Source organism: Pteropus vampyrus, unplaced genomic scaffold, assembly GCF_000151845.1.
Source record: "Pteropus vampyrus isolate Shadow unplaced genomic scaffold, Pvam_2.0 Scaffold139, whole genome shotgun sequence".
Classification (NCBI taxonomy): Eukaryota; Metazoa; Chordata; class Mammalia; order Chiroptera; family Pteropodidae; genus Pteropus; species Pteropus vampyrus.
In genome coordinates this window covers 1,078,534-1,100,268 of record NW_011888920.1, presented here as the reverse complement: position 1 = coordinate 1,100,268, position 21,735 = coordinate 1,078,534, and the positions used below count along the sequence as shown (strand labels likewise).

General features: G+C 35.6%; 1 protein-coding gene across 2 annotated transcripts in view; it reads left to right on the top strand.

The window, feature by feature from the left end:
• The first annotated feature begins 3,696 nt into the window (after positions 1-3,696).
• The window catches only part of PDGFD (platelet derived growth factor D), a 230,860-nt gene continuing 212,821 nt past the window's right edge, over positions 3,697-21,735 (top strand). Inside the window, exon 1 of one of the 2 annotated variants that reach the window (XM_023535384.1) lies at positions 3,697-4,194. In XM_023535384.1, coding sequence (XP_023391152.1) covers positions 4,071-4,194 — 124 coding nt within the window. In that variant the 5' untranslated portion in view covers positions 3,697-4,070. The remainder of the gene's footprint in view (positions 4,195-21,735) is intronic. The other variant, XM_011368111.2, reaches the window with a different exon arrangement.

The window sequence follows — 21,735 nt, the reverse complement described above, 5'->3', positions numbered from 1 at the left end:
TGATTTTTAAAAAGAAAATATAATTTCGAAAATAAACATAACCATTAATGTTAGAGCTATCATTTTATTATATATTAGTTATTGGAATTTCAAAATATCAGCTCATTAAAATATGTAGAAAATTTTTATTCTTGTATATAATCAGACTTTCTAACAGCTATTTAACATGCATATTTAAGTGTGATAAAGCTACATTTATAGAACATGGTAAAAAAATTATGAGTGAAAGCAACATTTAAAAAATCAAATCAAATATTCAGATTTTTGAAAGAAGTCTTGAAGATAATCTAGTATAATGTTCCCACTTTACAAGAAGGGATTCAAGTCCCATACAGATTCAATATTGATCAAACTCAATAGTATAGTGACAGAGCAGAAATTAAGATGTTATGTCATGGTATTTTGCTTTTCCTGAGATCTGGTAGGAGAGGATGAATAACAGAGGGATGTCTTCTGTGAATGGAGTAGGTTTTACAGCATGGCTACTATAGTCAAGAGAAAAGTCCTGCAATGAGTTATAAGTTAAAGGTTGTAGAAGTTCACTTTTTTAAAAAATGCTTTGGTATGAACCACTTGCAGAAATGAGAAGGCCTCAAAGAAGTCATACCACATTTTATTCCTTTTCCACCATAATTTTTATGCGTTAGGGAAAGAAGTCAAGCATATCTGAAAATTTAATGGAAAACATCATTCTTATGTTCTATTAGTGTAATGAAAAGAGTATATAATAAAAATAGTGTCACATCCTAACCTACCCTTTTATCAAATTATTACTGCTGGAATATTTGGGATAAATGCCGTTTTAAATCAACCTATTATAAGTTGCTCTCATATTTTTTTTAAAAAAATTTAAATAATAGAGTTATTTTATAGTTATATGAATGTCATTGAACAATGGCTAAATATAGAATAGTTGATCTATATTATTCCAAATAGTAATAAATATTTATAAATCTGATTTCATTTTGTTGGTTCATGTTCTTCTAGCTGACCTAGAGGTACTTAAAATGTAGTGGCAAATTCAATTTTTGTTAAGTTTGAGATACATATGAAAAGTAAGTTGAAACAATCTCATATTTTACCTTTATGCCAGACCTGTTTCATTCTCTCGTTACATTTTTATTAATCACCTATTACATACAATGATACCTTAGTTGATATAATCAATGTAATTTGTAGAATTAATTATTAGATAATATTTAAAACCAGATTCAGAACAATTGGTTAGGCTTGGGTGCCTAATTTTTTGGCCTTGTCATTGATTTTTAGATATTTACTGACATTAAAAATAATCAAGAACATGCTGATTATATGTGATGTCCTTTACTAGTCTTAGCTAAATTATTTGATACTACGAATTCACAATGCCTTGAGAGTACACAGTATCTATTAGTATTTTGGATAACACTAATTTGAATACTTCAAATTCAGTATTTAATATGATATTTAAATAAATAATTCTCTTTAGTATTTTTAGGCTTGTAATAACATAAGCCACTAGCACATTTTTCTCATTTTTTCCTATAGTCTCATGTCAGGAGCTAGGTATGAAATTTTAATGAGCATTTCCAATTACTTTTAAAAATAGTATCATATATTTTAATTAGCCCCCACTCCAATGTCATCAATCTCTGACCCTCTTCTCTTATTAATATAGATATGAATTTACTTGTTTCTGGTCCATCTCCTTCATTAGAATGTAAACTCCAAGGGATTAGAGATCTTATCTCTCATGTTCACTATTTTAGCCCCAGGATTTTTAGACTAGGCCATGGCAAAAGGGAAAATCTAAATTTTAATTAATACTTTTTAAATGAATAAATGAATGCAAACCCAATTTTATGCCTCTCCTTGGTGACTCTTCCAGGGATTGCTTATATTTTGAGACAATGTGATTAGACCTTTTTTTTCAGTGGCTTCAATTTTTGTGATTACACCCACAGAAATAACTTTTACATCCCAGCGTGTGTGTATCTGACATAAAATATTCATGAAATGATATGTAACATTATTATCTACAGTGAACCCTGATAATTAAATCTCTAAGCCATTGTATTCCATACCATTTATTTAAAAATAATGCCGGAGCACAAAGGATTCTTAGAGCAGTGAAAACACTCTGTGTGATACCTTAATGATGAATATATGTGGTTATTTATTTGTCCAAACTCATAAAATGTACAACACCAAGAGTGAACCAAATGTAACTTTTTGTGTAACATATGTAACCAAGAGCATACCATAAGGTAAATTTTGGGCTTTTACTATGTAGGTTCATAAATTGTAACAAATGTACCATTCTGGTGGGGATGTTGATAATGGAGGAGGCTATGCATGTGTAGGCGCAGAGGGTGTAGGGAAAATCACTATACCTTCCATCCAATTTTGCTGTGAACCTAAAACTATTCTAAAATATAAAGTGTTAGTAAAAAATAATAATGCTGGTCTTAAAAATGGATTTTTAGGACCCATAAACCTGCAGTTTGTAAAATACTATTTTAGATAAAAATGCAAGAGGTGAACAACATTAATTTTCCAGTACATGGAAAGAACACTTGTATCCTTGTCAGCATTGGATGCTTATTGTAAAGTTTATATATTCCTGAATTTTCTACCCTTCCCAGCCACTTCCAGCTCTCTCTATATGGATATCACTTATTTCTCATTCCCCAGACTTTCAGAAGCTGGGAGGCCATAAGGAGAAGGAAAAAAAAATGTTTCTTTTATATGCGATAGGTGAGCAATTAGGAAATTATGTAAATTTGGACTTGGATTCAGCCACGAACAAAACACTATACTAAAATTATCTCATATAATTCCCACCACAACCATACAAACTAAGAATTGCTACTTTTATAAGTTAAGAAATAGAGGCTCAAGAGGTCAAATGAATTACTCAAGGTGACAAAGCTAATGAGCAGCAGAGTCTAAATCCACTCCTGTTCCAAATACAGTCCCCCTAAACAGGAAGATAGATGCATGATGTAGAAGTTCCTGGAATCCAGAGGCAGATCCCCTGGACCTGAGAGCTTCCAGATACTCAGAGCAGGGAGGCCCAAACACCTGGATGTTCAGGGCCTCTTCCTGTGGACAAAGAACAACTTCACCTTGCCGATCTGTATCCTCCTCAACTCCACCCTGATCTCTAGCCCCTTCTACTGTGCAGGGGGTGAGGGTGGGGCATATAAAAACAGCCTTGATGATTTATTGTACATTTCACCACATGGACCCCTAACAACTAGAGCCCTGTGAGCTAGAAAAGACTGGATGCTTTTCTCCCTGATGAATGAACCTTGACTCAGCTAAGGTCATACCGACTGGAGCTCAAAGGAAAGCTCAGAATCGAGCTCCTCTGCAGTTGCGAGAAATCTTCACTAAGTAGAATCTGACCTTGGTTATTGTGAACTAAACAATTCCAACTCCAGCCCCTTATCCAAATCCCACTCTCGCCAAAGCATGGGCTATGTCTTGTGGGTGGATGAGCCAGTCATCTCTGGAAAAGTAGTGAGATTCTACCTCCTCCCACTTTCTCCCAGCCACCTTGCTCTCTGCCCGCTTTCTGGTCTGAGTTCTACAGTTAAGTCCAAGGTGGTGTGAAGAGTTCTGGCCCACTGTCAAACTGGGCATGCTCAGTTGTGGAGCGCGTTTCGGCCTGACCTGAAGAGCTGGAATGCTCCTGCGGCTGCTGAGAGCCCAAGTGCGCGCAGCTCTGGGGCTGCAGCAGCTGTGGCGGAGGACCCAGCTGCTCCGCTCGCCAGCCGGGGGACGCCGTGCCGCCCGCCCCCTGCAGCCTGTGCTGCAGCTGCTGGCCACCGGAGGGGGCGAACAAACGTCAACCTGTTGTTTGTCCCGTCACCATTTATCAACTCTAGCACCACAAGGAAGTGCGGCACCCACACGCGCTCAGAAAGTTCAGCATGCAGGAAGTTTGGGGAGAGCTCGGCGATTAGCACAGCGGCCGGGGTAATCGCTGGGCAAGCGCAGGCGGCAGGAGCGAGGCACGGCGTCGATCCCGGAAGCCTCTCCCGGATTTTTCTTGGAGCGACGCTGTCCCTAAGTTGCTGATCCCAATGCACCGGCTCATCCTCGTCTACACTCTAGTCTGCGCAAACTTTTGCAGCTATCGCGACACTTCTGCAGCTCCGCAGAGCGCATCCATCAAAGCTTTGCGCAACTCCAACCTTAGGCGAGATGGTAAGAGACTCCGATTTTATCTGTCTGTCTGTCTATCTATCTATCTATCTATCTATCTATCTATCTATCTATCTATCTATCTATCATCTATCATCTATCTATCTATCATCTATCTATTTATTTATAAAAGCACTTTTTTTCTTGTCATTGCCCTCCACCTCCTCTCCCCCCCCGCCCCCCACCCCCCGGCCCCACCATCTTTCATATGAACCCTGGTGAATGCATTGTGGTGGCGGGGGTCGGGGAAGGGGGAGGGGTTTCAAGCCTGTTCCCAGTCCTGCGAGAGCCCCTTTTTCCGGAATGGGATTGAGGGGTGTGGGACCCGTGCCGGAGGCGATCGAATGGGTCAGGTGGCTCCTGTCTATACTCTAGAGAAGTCATTTTGGTATTCAGTAGTCATACTAGGTAGGACCACGGAGTTGCAGAAAGTCGCAGGTTGCGCCGCCCATCGGTCAAGCTCTTAACCTTTTTGGACTCAAAACTCGGATGGATGGGGTATTTGTGATAGGTGGCGGGACTCAGGAGTGATTTTTCCTGGGTGATTTATTTTTATTTTTGTAGTGGAGGGAGAGGGAACAATGCGTTTTAGTGTCACAGTCATGTCTGGAACAGAGTGACAACTTTTTTATATAATATTTATTTTGAGGAGATGGCCGTGTGCAGCCTGTTGCCTGTTCCTCCCCAGAGTGACTTTCCCCATTGGGGTTCAAAGTAGCCAGAAACTCAGGGTCTGAGAGTAGGGGTTTGGGAGTTTTATCTCTATCACAGGGAGATGGAGCTTCTGTTATTAGTTTCCTTACACAGAAGTCTTTTTTTGCAGTCTTTTTGCAACTGTTTGCAAAAAGCAAAGCTCTTTAAACAGCTATCCTAAGCCAGATCCCAAGCAGGCTTGTTTGTTTTCCTTTACTCTAGAGGACACCTGGGTCATTGGGTCCCAGAGACTTTAATTGAATTTATTTACTTTCTGGGCCTCCATCAAAATCTGAAGTTGATTTATTCCTCAATTCTCAACTACAGCTGATGTTGCCAATACTTTGCAGCTGTTTCTGCTATCTACCTGAACTGACTCATAGGCTTTTTATTCCCTCCATTAATATCTTTCTCCTCTTTGCTTGCTTAAAGTTCTAACACATCTCCTAAGGAAATCACCATGCCATTCTTAATATTTTCACTGTTTGAGCTGGCAACACTTGACTGTTTTCTGGTAAATTCATATTAGCCATCTTACTCTGTTGTTAGTTTTTCTCTTGAAATGTCCTTAATTTAAACTTCACTGAAAGGCTTTTAAACTTTGAAACAAACAACAAAAAAAGCTTTATTATATTTTCTGATGACAAGTAGACTGTGGATTTCAGTGTGCTCACGTCCTCTGAAGAGGTGTAGGTGTGTGGAGGATACAGAGAAACTGTAGAGTCAAACTCCTGGCCAGAAGATGCCCCTATATGTCAAGTACTACTTTTTCGCAGTGTTTTATGTAAAATATGCTAGCAGTGCCTTTTTAATAATTCCAGCTTAGTTAAAGCATAAAATTTTCTTATTAAACTTAAAAAAAAAAAAAGTTTAGGCTTAAGACCAAACTTTCATAGTTTTGTTTTACTCATTAATGTTTCCATCAGGAACAGTGTTCTGGTTGAATTTTTAGATTTGTTAATGTTTGCACTTTATATGTTCTTTTAGCTACATGGAGTAAATGCCATTTATAATTTGCATGACCTCATAGCCATAATTTTGTAATCCTTAGCCTCCCAGTATCAGTTACAAGAAGTCAAGGACAGAATATGAAAAATATGGAATCATTGCCCATTAACCAAGATTCCGACCAAAACCAAGTTATGCAACTCCTAATACTTTTTTTTTGGAATAGAATAATCTTATTTTACTTTTCGCTGTTAAACTCTGTACATCTATGTAGTCTATATGAGAAATGATTTATCTTATCAAAATTTTGAAAACTACCTGGATTTATTTCTCCATATTTTAGCTAAAGCAGTTTTACAATTTCTCTTAACATTACACACACACACACACACACACACACACACACACACATTTTGATTAGTTCAGACTCTTCAATACTTTTATCAATGTCAATCTCATTCTATAAACAACACTAGGAAAGGAGAAAAGGTCGTGAGATTAAAATAAAATACAGAGTTAAAAAATTTAACACTCATAATGTGTTGTTTGGGGAATTTTCAAAAAGCAGCTTATTCTTAAGTGTTATAGAGCATGCATTCTCAAAGAGAGGCAATATTGCCCCAAAGGGGTGAGACTGGGTCTCAAAATCTTAAATGTTACCATGATTTTGTGTCCTCCAAAGGGCCAGTACATACAAACAGATAAACAGTATATCTGTAGTGTTAATATTTCATAGGGAGGGGACGCAATTAGGGAAAAAAAGTCTAAAAAGGCCCCTTAAGTGGGGATTAACAATAATGAAAAAAAGATTTAGAAACATTGCCACAGAGTTTTGGTGTGGGACTAAAAATAAAGGGTCTTTGAAAAGGTCTAGACATTGTCTGGAAAATCTTAATGGCAACAGTTGAGCTGACAAGAGAAAGGAGTAATTTATTAAATTAAACTCTTGTTCTGATTCCAGACATTTTCAACTTGTTCTCCCAAAGTTCTCTAATGGCTCGTTAAAGAAGACAATATTCTTGTTCTTTCAACTATCAGATTAAGATTGGATGTAAACTCGGGAAGGGCATGAACATGGACTATAAAAAGGGGAAAGATAGAAGATAAAAAGTTTCCAAACATTAATTTAGGGTCTTTAGAAAATCAGACCCTCAGATTACAAATGGGAAGAAATCACAACAAAAAATTAGACTTGACCTTTGAATAAGGATTTTAGAAACCATTACCTGATTATGGAACTATCTTTACACTTGCATTCCATTGATTTCTCTGTGCTGGCCCTGTTACCTGTTACCTAATGTTGGGGTTAAGAAAGAAATAAAGAAGGCAGGCATCCTGTTCTGGGCATGAGGCTTGTTGCATCCTGCCCAATTTGATACAAAAACAAACAAACAGACTAACAAGCCAACTTATTTTCGATCTACCTTTACTTAATAGCTTCAGATAAGTGGAGCAGCTATGAAATGATACAGAAATAAAGGGTTGATAAGTAATAATCTTCTTCTACGTAGTGTAGCAGGCTGGTTTGCTGTTATCTTCTGACCTTCCAGAACTCTTCATTACATTATACAGTTCGCCCTTGAACAATGTGGGCGTTAGAGTCATCAACCCCCTGTCAGTTAAAAATCTGCATATTAACTTTTGACTCCCCCAAAACTTATTTATTAATTGCCTACCATTGTTTGGAAGCCTTACCAATAACATAAACAATATTTTGTATGTTATATGTATTATATACTCTATTCTTACAATAAAGTAAGCTAGAAAAAAGAAAATGTTATTTAAACAATCATAATAAAGAAGAAAACACATTTATAGCATTATTGAAAAAAAATTGCATATAAGTCAACCCACATAATTCAAAGGCATGTTGTTCAAGAGTTAAGTGTATTCTTATTCTAAAAGGGATATCTGTAGAGCTCTTCCAGGTACCTACAGGATGGCTAAAGGTGACCCAATGGAGGAGGGTGATTGATTTTGGTCTCTGTATCTAAAAGGAATCTAGGTTCTATAGTTAAGAAGGATTAAAATTAGTTTGCAGTACTTAATAAATATTTATACTTTCATATATATATTTATTATTCTTTCTCAAACCAATTTACTTTTGATATCTCTTCCTGATCCACCTCTTAGCACAGAGAAAACCTTCATTTGGCAGTAGCATCCACATATTCTTATTTTGGTGCCTATGCACTTGGTGCTTTTGTAATAATAACTGGCCACAACTGAGTGTGGATCAAGAAGTGTAAAGGTAGCAATTAACTGACAATATTACTTACTTATTTTTAAATCAAACTAGGTAGAACGTTCTGCTAAGGGGGTTCAAGAACACAGAATCACTCTGCATTTTCTTTATCTATTGTTGTTTTCAGAAAGCGCAGGTGTTTGTAGTCAATGATTCTGAATTTAGTTCCGAACATATATATATTTAGTTCTGTTTGGTTGTTTAATATGCCAGTACTTGAATCGTATATTATATTATCATTATCTAGTGATAGGCTTGCAATTTTAGTAATTGTGATCTTAGATTTTTAAGTAGTCAAGCTTGTTTCTTAAATAACATTTGTTTCTATTGTCCTCGCTGATAATACACAGCACATTGTCTTTGTGCAAAGATCAGAGTTTTAAGGGTAGGTGACAAAACAGAGAACAATATTAACGAATTAAAGGGTCTTAAAGCTAAGAAGCAGATTAGCGTCCAAATCATGTGCTCTTCTCTGTTTATATTTCTTTTCAAATCTAAGGGCATTAAAACCTCGTAATTTTATAGAGCATAGTGATGATTGCATATTTTATATGAAACATAACTTTGACTTGCTACAGTAGGTTATATTACTTATTAGAGGTTCTTTTAAAGAGGCTGGTTTTGCCGGGTGTCCATATACTGTGTAATGGACTAGGTCGTGAGTGCTGTGTTAATTGAATGACTAATTTTCATCTACAGGATTTTCCCTTTCAGCGAATGAAAGCAAAACTGTTTCAGAACTATAGATACAGCAATGGAGCAATGTCCCCAAGAGTTACTGATCACTAATGCCTAGCTATAAGCATGCTGTCTCACGAGATTCTTAGGCATATGTGGTCTCAGAGAATCTCATCATTCTAAGAATCTGGAAGAATATGCATATTTGCGTCATCATCCTTGAGAGTTGAGTCATAATGTAAATCATCTTCCTCCTGGAGCTTACTCTTGAACTTTCTTTGCTGTAATGATCTGATCAGAATAAGAAGGCACTTTCTAAACACCTTAATAAAATTCTTCCTTGTATTAAAATAAGAACATCTTTTAAGCAAACCAGATATAGGATGTTTCTAACTCTTCTATGCTATGATACTTTGGTAATGCATTGGTCTTCACAAAGGATCAAGGTGGCTTTAGGGTGGAGACGAGCTACTGAGCTACCGTTTGCACTACCTAATCTCTTTTAAAGTTATTTCTTTTCAGATCTTTCTTTACTTGATCCAGACTGTCCTCTAAAGATGAAAGGACAAATAGTTATTTATCCTGAGCTCTCTGCTGCTGACCCCTGCTGTACGTATTATTCACTTGTTCAATTATTTATTGCATCTCTAATATCTGCCAGTTTTTGTGCTAGATGCTCAGTTATCAAGCACATTATGAGGGAAACCTACATGGTTCCTGCCTTTTTAGAGCCTATAGTCTAGTGGGCAATATGGAAAAATAAGTACTTAGTTTCAGTATATTGTAGTTGTCTTTCAGATGCATTCTGGAGAGTCCCGAAATTCTCCAAAAGTGCCATATAGGTCAGCACAGGTGTCCTGGGAAGGCTGAACGTGTGCAGCTCCAGATTCTCCACTCCTTCTTCAACAGAATAATTCCATGTATCTCCACATTTATGTTTTGCATATTTGAATTCATCATGAGATTCTTATTTGAAAAAAATGCATCTTGCCATTTAAAAACTGTGAAAGCACTGTGTAGTGTGATATGTGCTTTCATGAAGGAAATGCACAGGGAGATGGGAATTTACAGGTAGTACTTAATATAGATTTTAGGGATTGGGGAGGGTTTCCTGGAGGAAGTGATGTCTAAACTGGGACTAAAGTAGGAGTTAAGACGCTGGTGGCAGTGAGGAAGGAGTGGGGAGTTTCCTAGTGCAGAGAACAGCACTTGCCAAGGTTTGGAGATAAGAATCCATAGTTAAGCAAGTGTCCACTAGTGAAAGGCCTGGGAAGTAATGTTAGGGAGTTTGGTAATCATATTGAGGGCAACGGGAAGCCAATGAAAGACTTAATTTAGAGAAAGATATGGCCTGTTCTATGTTTGACTACTGAGTGCTAGTGTTATTGTGAAGTCAACCAGGCCAGAGCTGTGATAGAGACCAATCTTTCTACACTGCCACTGCCTATGGGACACAGACACAGAATTATGTCATTTTTAATGTGATAGTGGAAGACATGCCTGACTTTCCTAGTCCAAAATCTTTAAATTTAGGTGCCCAGTGCCTTGGGGCATCACTGAAGTCCCCTCACCCTGGATTCCCCTCTACATCTCAGCACACAAGATTTGGAAATTGTTTACTTTATCTGAGGTTTTTTTTAGGGTACTGTAAATCATGAAAGTAGCCTGTCTAGTGTTTGGCAATGTTTTAAGTTATTTCAAACTTCTACATTTCAGAATTATTGCAATATAAAGGGGAGCATTTTCCCATTAACTCTTATGAGAAAGATAGTATCAACAAAAAGCTACAGGGGGATAATATTTAATAGCAAAAAGAAAATAATCCAAGACCAATGCTATAACAAAAATATTCTACCTCCCACTACAGTATTTCAGGACCAAATAATAAGTCAGAAATAAAGGAATAAGCCCATGAGACACTACTATATACAAGTGCACAGACAGGAAAAGACATTTTCTTCCGAGGATTATTTTTTCAGAACAGGAATGAAGCAAACCTTGTTTCTTACAAGCATTGATGATGCATATAAGAATATATCTTTTCTCTGCTCTTCACCTTGATATGTGGACATCAATTATATTAGCTTTAATATTAATAGGTTAATACTGTGTTTTCTTGTGATTTGTGCCATGTGCAGATTAGTGGGTTTTGTATAATCGGGAGACAGGTCTGTGAAAGCACCATAGCACAGGCACATAAGCTATGTTTCATTACAAGCAGCGATCCTTTCTGATTTTAGATTTTTTACTTAAGTACTTTTTTTTGTAGAATGTTTATGAAGACATAGTATTGGGTGCAGTAATTTGCCTATAAAAGTGAGCTAAGCATGATTCAAAATCTTGTGTATTAGGAGTCTTAATTTTTGAAATCTGAAATACAGCATGCCTTCTTTGTACTGAAGGAGCCCAGTGACAATTACTGGGTGTGAACTGTGAGCATGGGATAAATATGCTGTCAGCTTTAAACACGTCATTTCAGACCTAATTGTGAGAAGTTGCTGACAAGTTTTCCATTTCACTAAAACATTTAATAAGCAATATAGCAACAGCCTACTTTTATAGCTATTCAGCAACCTCAGCTATGTAAAAAGCAACCAAACGAACTAATAAATATGCAACAAATTCACTTAAAAGCCAAAATCAGTGTCACAAAGTGTGTAAATGAGTTTATAAGGTTCATGTGGTAGACATTAAAAGAACATTTGCCTTTACTCTACATGTAATTCCATCCCATTTGTTTATGTGGTTTCCATACCCACAGCAGAATAGGAGCATGCTGTTAGGTTAAAGAACAGGACTGGCTCAAATTATCACAGTATTAGCATTGAGAAGTGACAGCTTGTAGCTTTCCTGCCTCCTCTTATATTTTCAGGCTTTGAAAAACATTTGTAAGACCTTAGCAAGTACAGCTAGCTTAAGCTTCTTATTGAATACGGTGAAAATAGTTCCAGTCTATAGTGAACTGAATGTTTGTGTTCCCCCAAATTATATGTTAAAATTCATAACCCCCAATGTGATGACATTAGGAAGTGGAACCTTTGAGAATTTATTAGTTCATGAGGGCAGAGTCCACATGAATGGGACACCAGAGAGATCCCTTGCTCCTCCTGCCATGTAAGGATACAGCAAAAAGACACTGAATCTATTGGCACCTTGATCTTGGACTCTAGAACTGTAAGAAATACATGTCTATTGTTTATAAGCTACTCAATCTATGATATTTTGTTATAGTAGCCTGAATGGACTAAGACACAACCTATCTCCCTATGTCACCAGAGAATAATTATATTGCAACCCAGTAAAGTTGTTGATTTTTTAAATGATGCCCTTGAGTCATAAAGGAAAGCTTAGATAATATGTTTGATAGGTTTACCAAGATCATAAACTAGAAGTGGTATTAGCTTAAGTGTATGTGGATTTCAATCAGAAAATTTACAATGCTCATTTTGACAACCTCGTGAAAAAGAACAGTTGTAGCCTGGATGATAATAAATTGTCATGATCATTCTTTTAGTGATAATAAATTTCTATTAGTCAAGAGGGAGATGAGCAGGGATTTCTATCAGTATTTTAGATTAGAGACTTTTGGTTTTAGAATTCTTAATAATTTGAACGAAGACATGGAAAACACATCTATGAAATTTGCATATTTTAGCTGGAAAAAATAATTAGTAGATTGGATGAGATGCTGAAATTAGCTGACTTTTTCTGTAAAGGGCCAAATAGAAAATATTTTAGGCTTTTCAGGCCATAAGTTCTCTGTTGCAAATACTAAACTCTGCCATTGTAGCAGGAAAGCAGCCATAGAAATTACATAAATGAATGGGTGTGGCTGTGTTCCAATAAAAAGTGGGCCTGTAGACTGTAGTTTGATGATTGCTGAATTAGAGAATTCACGTGCCGTTAAGTTGAAATGCTGGGCCTATCACATCAAAATGAAATTCAACAGACATAAATGCAAAATCTGGCTCTTTGGTTAGACAATAAAAGCAATTACATAATTGTAAAATGGAATAACTTGAATTAAAATCATCAACATATGCAATAATAGATTATATGATAGATGATAGATGATAGAGAGATAAATAGATAGATGATAGATAGATGATAGATAGATGGTCTATGTGTGTATCTATCTTAATCTGCTAACTGGTTTAGTTGAACACAGCTTATTCTTCAACAAATGATATAGTTGCTAAACTACAATAACATCGACAATGTAAACCCAGTATTAGTATTAATAACTATGTCAGGATCAGAGAGTCAGCGGTGCTCTTGTAAGTCAGTCGTATATGTGACTGTTGTGCTCTTGATCTCTCTCTTGTGCATAATTCCACCTCTTTCTGATTTCCTAACCCTGTGACCTGAAACCAGAGTTTACTACATACCCTCATATCTTTAAACTTTCTCTTTGTATTGACTCTTCCTTTCACCCAATATGTATGTTCAAGTTTCTTTGGATCTTTTCATAACATATACAAGGTGTTTTACTGTTTCTCTTCATTTTATCACCATGTAAACTTATTCAGCCTCACTACGGCTCATTGTCTCCACTTCCTCCCTTCTTTATCCTTTGCATTTTAAAGTCATCCTCACTGCTTCACTGAACTGCTCTGGGTGAGGTCACTGTGATTGTAGCCTTTTCTGTAATCGGCAGCTCTTTCCTTGAAATGTTCTCTTCCTTTGGCTTAATGCTGTCCTTCCTTGGCCTTAACTACCCCTACATGACATGTTTGAAATGGTGACAGAAATAAAGCCAGAACTAAGAAATTATTTTATGTTCTTCAGAGAAGCAAGATTAGAGAAGGCCTTAAAAAGTATATTTTATGTTTTGTCCTCTCCCTGTAACCATTATGAATGGTGAAAGAAGCAGGAAAGATCTTAAAACATAAGGGAGATCTTGTGATTATAAAAAGAAAGAGCGAAGATAAATACTGTCATAGTACAACCTATCAAGTTCTATGATTGCAACATTTTTGGAGTAGATATGTATAAATATATACATATAGAAACTTCTATTTAAAATAATAGAAGGATATTTATAAGTATAGAAATATGACATTGAACGCACACATACATTTTTGTCCTTATATCATTGAGTACTCTTTTAGTTATTTTTCCTCTCCTTGGCTGGGTCTTAATCTTCCTGTCTGCCCTATAAATACCGATATGTTTTTTAAGGCTCTGACCTTATTCTTATCTTCCCATGTTCTCATTAATACTCTCTAGAGGACCTTGGTTTTGTCAAAAGGGTCAGTTACTCCTTATGTGTTAATGTCCTCTAAATGTACATTTACTGTCTCTGCTGCTTTTACTGAGCTCTCCACCTGTCTTTTTACTTCACTACTTGAGGTCTACAATGGGTAATCCCCCTGGCATTTAAAGGATACTTCAATTCAGTAAGCCTCAGAGTAGAAAAATAATTAATTTTAAGAAACATTAGGATATTCATCCAACAGAGAATTCCTAAACTATTGTTCTTCCAGACACATCATAATTGTTTTTGAATGAGCTGGTCAGCGTGTGCTGACCAGATATCACATTTTAGACACAGGAATTACACCACTCTGCATAGCCTTTCCTGACTACTTTATTTTTCCGTATTTCCATCATAAAGTTTATAATGATATTTATTTACCTATCTGACATATGCAGATGTGAGCATACTCTCTGTATTTAATACAGGCAAGCAGCCTCATTATCCACTTTATTGCCTGACACATAAGAGAAGTTCGATAAGATCTGAAGAATCAGTAAATCAACCAATCGGTGCCTTCTTTTTATAACTGATCATTGAGCCACATGAGCCCTCTCACTATCAGATTGTAAATGAATGGGAGAAAGGATGTTTAAACTCTTAATCTAAGGTAACTGTTAGGTTTCTGTTAATTGTCTGGATGGCTTTTTATATCGTTGAATAGAATAGGGAATAGAAGAGGAAGAGCACCTAAAGGAAGCTCATAGAAATAGAACATTAATTTGTGGACACTTGAGCTTTAGGAACTTGTGCAGTATTCATATGGATGAAATCTAGAGGCAGGGAAGCAAGAAAGAAGCACTTATTTGCATGAAATACGTGCACCATGAACAGAAAGCATTCAACTATGTATTATGATGTTTTAAAGTAAGTGTTGTTTATCATTGTATCTATGATAATACCTGATATTTCTTGAGTATGCATTATAAATGGCGGCTTGGTGTAAAGAGTTGGTTATTTTTCCAGAAGACTTTGTTGAGAGTGCCAAGATCACAAGTACCTTTAAACTACTGTCTTAGACATAAGCATGGCATTTTGGGGGTAAATTTTGAACTAATATCAATGAAACATGGAGAATTTTCAACTGGCTTACCTCCACCACCACCCTGCAAAAAGCCCCACACATACTCTGACTAGAATGAATCTTTTTTTTCATACCTTTCATTGTTGGTATTAGTATTTGAGTACTTTTACGTGAAATTTCTACTACTTAATAAAAGTTCAAAAGAAAGAAGTAAAAATAATTAAGGGTTAGGAAACAATTCTTAAGATTCAATCTGGATGATTAAGTATAGAAGACTAAGGAAAGATTAATGCATCTCTCTTCTGTTTAAGACTGACATATATTATTTTACTGAGGATTAAACAAGAGAGTTTCTATTGAATGGAACAAAATGGAACAAAAAAAAAATGTACATTTCCTATGAAAACAAAAAGTCCACTGACAAAGTTGCTAAACATAGAATACAGGATTTTTAGATAGTTGTTAATTTTAAAAAGGAAAATGGAGTGAGAGCTATTTGGAATTTAAGTCCAATATATGAAGAGATTATTTAAATACCTCTGGAAGAGCCAGTGTGGCTTTATATTGTTTTGATTCAGTTCTTTAGTTTACTAAAGTTTAGTGTAATTTTCACCAAACCCAATTGCAATAAACATAAACACTATGCATTCTTTCAAAAACTATTTACTGAGTACTGACTGTGCCAAGGTCTGGACGAAGCACTGAAGCAGGAACAGCTAAGCCTAAGGCAGTCTCTACTCCACTAAAGCTTATACCTTGGCCAAAGGGATGCAATGTGTATGTGACTAAACAGAGGGCAAGTGGCATTATCTGAGTCCTGCCATTAGGTTACCTCATTTTTTTTTTTAAACTCTATTCTGTTGACCAAATTATAACTATAAATCATCTATCTTAATATACAGTTCAGAAAAAAATGATATTGGTTAAGCTATTGTTGAGCACAATATCATTCGAAGACAAAGACTAATCTCTTATTAGTTGTTACTATTATCATAATAATTAAAATGAGAAGGAAGGTAACTTTTAATCGTGAGTCACTTTCTTGGTTTCTTCTTTTGTGTGTTCAGATATTAGGCCAAATATTCCTGAAACACAAAAGCAAATATGTAGGCTTACTTACTAGCCCAATATGCCTTAACTTTTTAATATGTGATATGCAATATGATTATTTGATCACTGGATGGCAATAGAAAAAAGACAGCTTTATGAATTATATATTTTTACTCCCCCTCTTGGTTGGGAATGTAATTAAACTAGGAAAATTTCATATTTTACAAATATATTGAAAAAATTTAAGAATAATGGCAATCTGTCACTAATATACAACTATTCTTATCTTTATGATCTCAAATTTTAGATATAATTAAAATATGTTGAATAATTTACATGACTACTTTATTGCTCTGTATCATTTACACATCTAGTTTGTGTTCATGTAAAAAATTTGTGAAAATTCAATTTAGAAAACTGGTTAGTTGAAAATTATTTTCTGAGCAACAATTGCATGTGCACGGCCACTGGCTGACAAATTTCCTTTGAGCACACGACCAGCTAGTTGGCCACTCTGGACTTCCCGAAAGTCCCTGGGGACTCCTTATTACTTTCCAAATGAATGGGTTTATCAAAAGTTTTTTGGGAGGACAAAAGCATTATTATGATATCAAAAGTGAGAAATCATCCTCTCAGAATATTGCAGTATCTGAGATTTTTAGGAGACATGAGGCAGATAGGTGAGCATGTAAAAATGTGGGAACATAAAACATGCAGCTCACTACCAAGATGCAAAACGAGTGTGCATTAGACACATAACTGCTACATAAAAAAATTTGGTTGTGCTCATCCAGCTTTAATAAAAGTTGCAAAGTGATATATAAAAAATGACTATTTTTAGTGAACGTTTTAATGAAGATTGAAAATCTCTTTATCAGGGTCTAACTTAGGATGAGTAATGGCTCTCAAAGATTTTCTATCCCAATTCTGGCACCTCTAAAAATAACCTTATATGGTAAATATTTTGCAAGTGTGATTCAGCTAAAGATCTTAAGATGGGGAGATTATCTTGGATTATCTGGGTGGGCCGTGATACAATCACAAGTGTCTTTATAGGAGAGAGACCAAGGGAGATTTGACCACAGAGGCAGAGATTTGAGTGATGTGTCCAAAAGCCAAGGAATGCCAGCAGCCACTACAAACTGGAAGATGCAAGGAACGGATTCTCCGCTAGGTCATCCAGAGGGAGTATGACACAGCCTACAACTTGATTTTGGTTCATGGAATTGATTTTAGACTTCTGGCCTCCAGAACTGTAAGAGAATAATGTATGTTGTTTTGAGTCAGTAAGTTTGTGGCAATTTGTTACAGCGCCTACAGAAAACTAACAAAGGATCTTAGATATGAAAGATGGAAGGGCCTAGTTTGTTGAGCCCAATTTTCTAACCATTTATAAAATTTAATTGGCCAGTAAATCTACATTGATAGTTTAATGGTGCATTTAGATCTCTGTCTTTGAGAATTTTCTAGTAAGACAAGCTTTACTTTTACCCTAGATCCACATCAGGATATTTAGAAAATTCTGACTCCAAATCTTATCCGGTTTTTCAGATAAGATTAAGTCCTGACATGATAAAAAGGGAAATGATACTATTTCATTATATTTTTGCTGATTCTGAAAAGTTTCCCTTAACTCGAATATGTCATTTATGCACTTATTGGCTAATACATTTACTCATTTGTTTATTCCGGAAATTTTTGTTCTGAGTCCACTGTGTATCAGTTTCCATATCAGATTCTGGAGCAAAATGTTTAAAATGATGTGATAATATTTTGCTGATTGAGCATGTGATAATTATGTTATAATAGCTACCATTCATAGAGTGCTTATTAGTGTGGAGAGTATGCTGATGTAATATGATATGTGTTAATGCAATGATGATACTATATATTAGACGATAGAACATAGAAGAGATATATCTAGATGAAATATTTACAAATATTAGGATTATTGGAAATTTGGAATAGGACAGAGTCAAAGTCTAGTTGAATTTCTAGGTCCAGTTCCCTTAGTTGAATTGAACCCAAATCTTGCCTCTCCAGTTCATCATTATCCAATAGAGATATAATGCAAGCAAATGTTATTTTAAAATTTTTAGTAGCTACAGAAAAAAATAAAAAGAATAGCATGAAAATAATTTTAACAATATATTTTATTGAATCTGTATCCAAATTATTATTTTAATGTTTAGTAAATATTTTTAAAATTGCGATTAAAAATTTTTTTTATCATATTGAGTCTCTAAAATAGGTTATGCAGTTTGTGCTTACAACACATCCTGTTACAGACTAGCGACATTTCAAATACTCAATAACCACATTGAGTGGTTAGTCATTACTGATTTGGACTGCACAATATCTTAAAATCATTTATTTAGACCTATACAAGTTATCATTGGTCATTTTCCAACATAAAAAATAATTATATAATTTTTAAAACTATTCCTTTAGTTCTTTGTTGCAATGTGTTGAAATTGAGAGTCTTTTTTTAGGGGGATTAATAATCCAGCATGAAAAAGTTTTATGTGGTTTATATTTTGTTTTCTTATGATATCAACATTGATACAGTTGATGTATCTGGTTACTTTCATGTATTCCCTTTTTTTAAAAAAAAAAAAATTAGAGTCATCTATTAAACTAGCAGTCAACTCAACCAGGCTACTCAGTTTATATGCCAGGTGCAAAATTTCTGATATTTGAGAAGCATCTTATGAAAACAGCAGCTGGCACTTCATTTCTCTGCCATGGATAGAAAAAAGCTGTGTTTAACCAGCATTGGTTTTTCTTCTAATTTACAGCTTAATTTGACTTCAGTAATGATAACTTTCTCTTTTATCACTTGACCGTTTTTTAAAATTACTCTTTCTGGCTGATCAGGAAAAGATTTGTGAAAAACAAAATTCTGCTGTGTGTGGGGAATTTAACCTATTTATATTTGGTACAGATTTTTATTAAATTATCCATATCTCCTTGAATATAGAGGCCTTGGACAGCAAATTTTTGGAGCATGCATCTTTAGGAAAATTAAATGCTACGAAAACTGTTGTTTTGCATTTTAATATCCCAGATCTACCACTTACCCTGTGCCCTGAACTGATGATTAATAAAATTTATTACAGAAATATAAGTCATTCCTGCTTTTACTAAGTGACATATTTCTGCCAGGCTTTTAGTTGATTGTTTATTGGCATGGTCTTTTAATTTGCTTATACATTTGTGCAAGCCAAAACATTCTCTTAAGTAAAATGTCTTGTAAGGGTATCCTTTTTCTCCTTAACTGACTTTAGGAACATCTCATTGCATTATGTTCCTGTGAGAGGCTCATATGTAATGATGCCCTGTAAAACTTTCATTGCTGTAAAGTTTATTCTTTTAGTGGAAGGCTCAACCTGAGTTGCTCACTTTGATGTCTCATCTCAGGGATGACCTCAGCTCAGTGTACCTAATTTTCAAAACAAACACCCAAGATTAGAAAGGCTTGTTCTAAGGAAAGAACTGCTTTATGAGCTCAGAATTTCTTCAACAGCTTCATAAGTGTCAAGACACAGCATGACTCCATTGTTCTATATTCATAAGGCACTTTTCCTTTTCAGTGAATAAGTGGTTTTAAAAACAATTATTCCTTTAGTATACCCAGTAGCCGTTCTCACCTCTCTACCTGCAATTATATCATTCATTTTTATTTGTGTATATGTCTTCTCCTAAGAACCTAAGCTCTGTTAGAATAGAAACTTTGTCTCTTTTATTCCTTACTGTATCCCTGGCTCCTGGAATAGTACCTGGTATGTAGGAGGTGCTCGGGAAAAATGTTTGCTGAGTGGTTGAATGTACTTCAGCAGAATGCAACTCAGGTGAAGCTCAAACTTGTAGCAAGAGGAAAATGTCTGTGGGTAGCAGTGGCGGATCGACTTAAAGCAATGAAGCTTAAGCTTCAGGTTCTCTCCTACCAAGGCCCTACTATCTAATTTTAGATTTATAGTATCTCAAATACTCTAGAGTATTTAGAATATTCCGAACTGCATAAGCATCAGACCCCACAAAATCTGGATCATTCCCTGGTATTTAGGTGCACATCTTGTCATTTGAATTTAGCTCTGAAGATAAGTGAAAATATCCTCTACCAGATGAACAAATTAATGCAGCAGGAGATCTGTTACCACGAGAGCTGGGTTAACCATACAGATTAGTCCTAATTTAAAACATTCTGATGCCCTCAGTGACTGTAGTGCTCTTGTGTTACTTCCCTGGTACACATTTCTGCTTCTACCACTGAGACGTATGTATTTCAAGAATCTGTTGTATTTTGTTGCCAAACATATGTCTCCCTGTTGTACATGTTAATGTAATTACATAATTTAAGTATTATGCAACACAAGAAAACATGAATGTAAAAAAGAGAGTTTTGTTTCTAAAATATTTAATTGAACACTTATCCAAACTTTAATAGTGAGTTGTTAAAAAACATGTTGAGTCAGGTATAAGTGAGATAGCTGAACTATTCTACAAAGAATGAAGGTGAAATAAATCTAAAGAGTGTGAAGGGCTGCATGTATAAATGGCTTCACATATGTCTTTAAGTTTTTCTTTACTTTCAAGTCAGAGAAGTTGGAAATTTAGGAGAAGTTATGGACATGGCTTATATAAGAAAGTTTACAAAGAATTTTATTAGTATGAGACATACTCAAAGAAAAGATCTTTATGCTTCATCAGAACTTGGTCACAAAAATGCACATTTATATATTTTAAGCTAAACTAGTGTGTAAAACTGACATTTTAAATTGATCAATTTAGTACTGTTTTAACGATGTTGTACAAGAGAGTTTCCATTGTGTGTATAGAAAAAATGTCTTAAAGAGACACATGTGCTCTATAATAGAGCATCTAATTTAGACCAACAAAGGTTAATGAAGTTCATTAACATGAGAATAAAATCTAACCTGATGAGACGTTGTATGGAATAATGATTAAGGGTAACAAGACCTCAGCTGCAATCCTGCTCCTACTGCTTCCTAGCTATATATTCTTGGGAAATTACTCAACACCTCTCTAGCCTCAGAGATTAAAAGCAAAACAAAATAAAACAACAACAACAAAACAACAACAACAAAAGAAAAACACCTACATTATAAAGTGAATGTGAATATTAAATAGTTCCTATAGGTAAAGCTCTTATGCTCATGCTGGGAAACAGCAATTAATAAGTGATAAAGCATTTAGATATCTGCTTTAAGTTGTTTAACGTTTTGTTTTTTTTTAAGTTTCAACATTTTTTTTTTTCAGTTTCAACATTTTTTGAGAGTATACCTTAAACCAGCGGTCCCCAACCTTTTTGGCATCAGAGACCGGGACTCCTATGAGAATCTAATGCCTGATGGTCTGAGGTAGAGCTCAGACAATGATGTTAGCACTGGGGAGTGGCTGCAAATATAGATGAAACTTTGCTCACTCACCCGACACTCACCTCCTGCTGTGCAGCCTGCTTCCTGATAGGCTACGGACTGGGTCCTGTCCACAGCCCGGGAGTTGGGGACTACTGCCTTAAATGATAAATGCTGTACCTTACTATAAGTAGTAGTAACGGCTATGTCTACAGTATGTTTATGTGATGACTTCATAGACTCATTAAATTTTAGCACCTGAAGGCTTCTT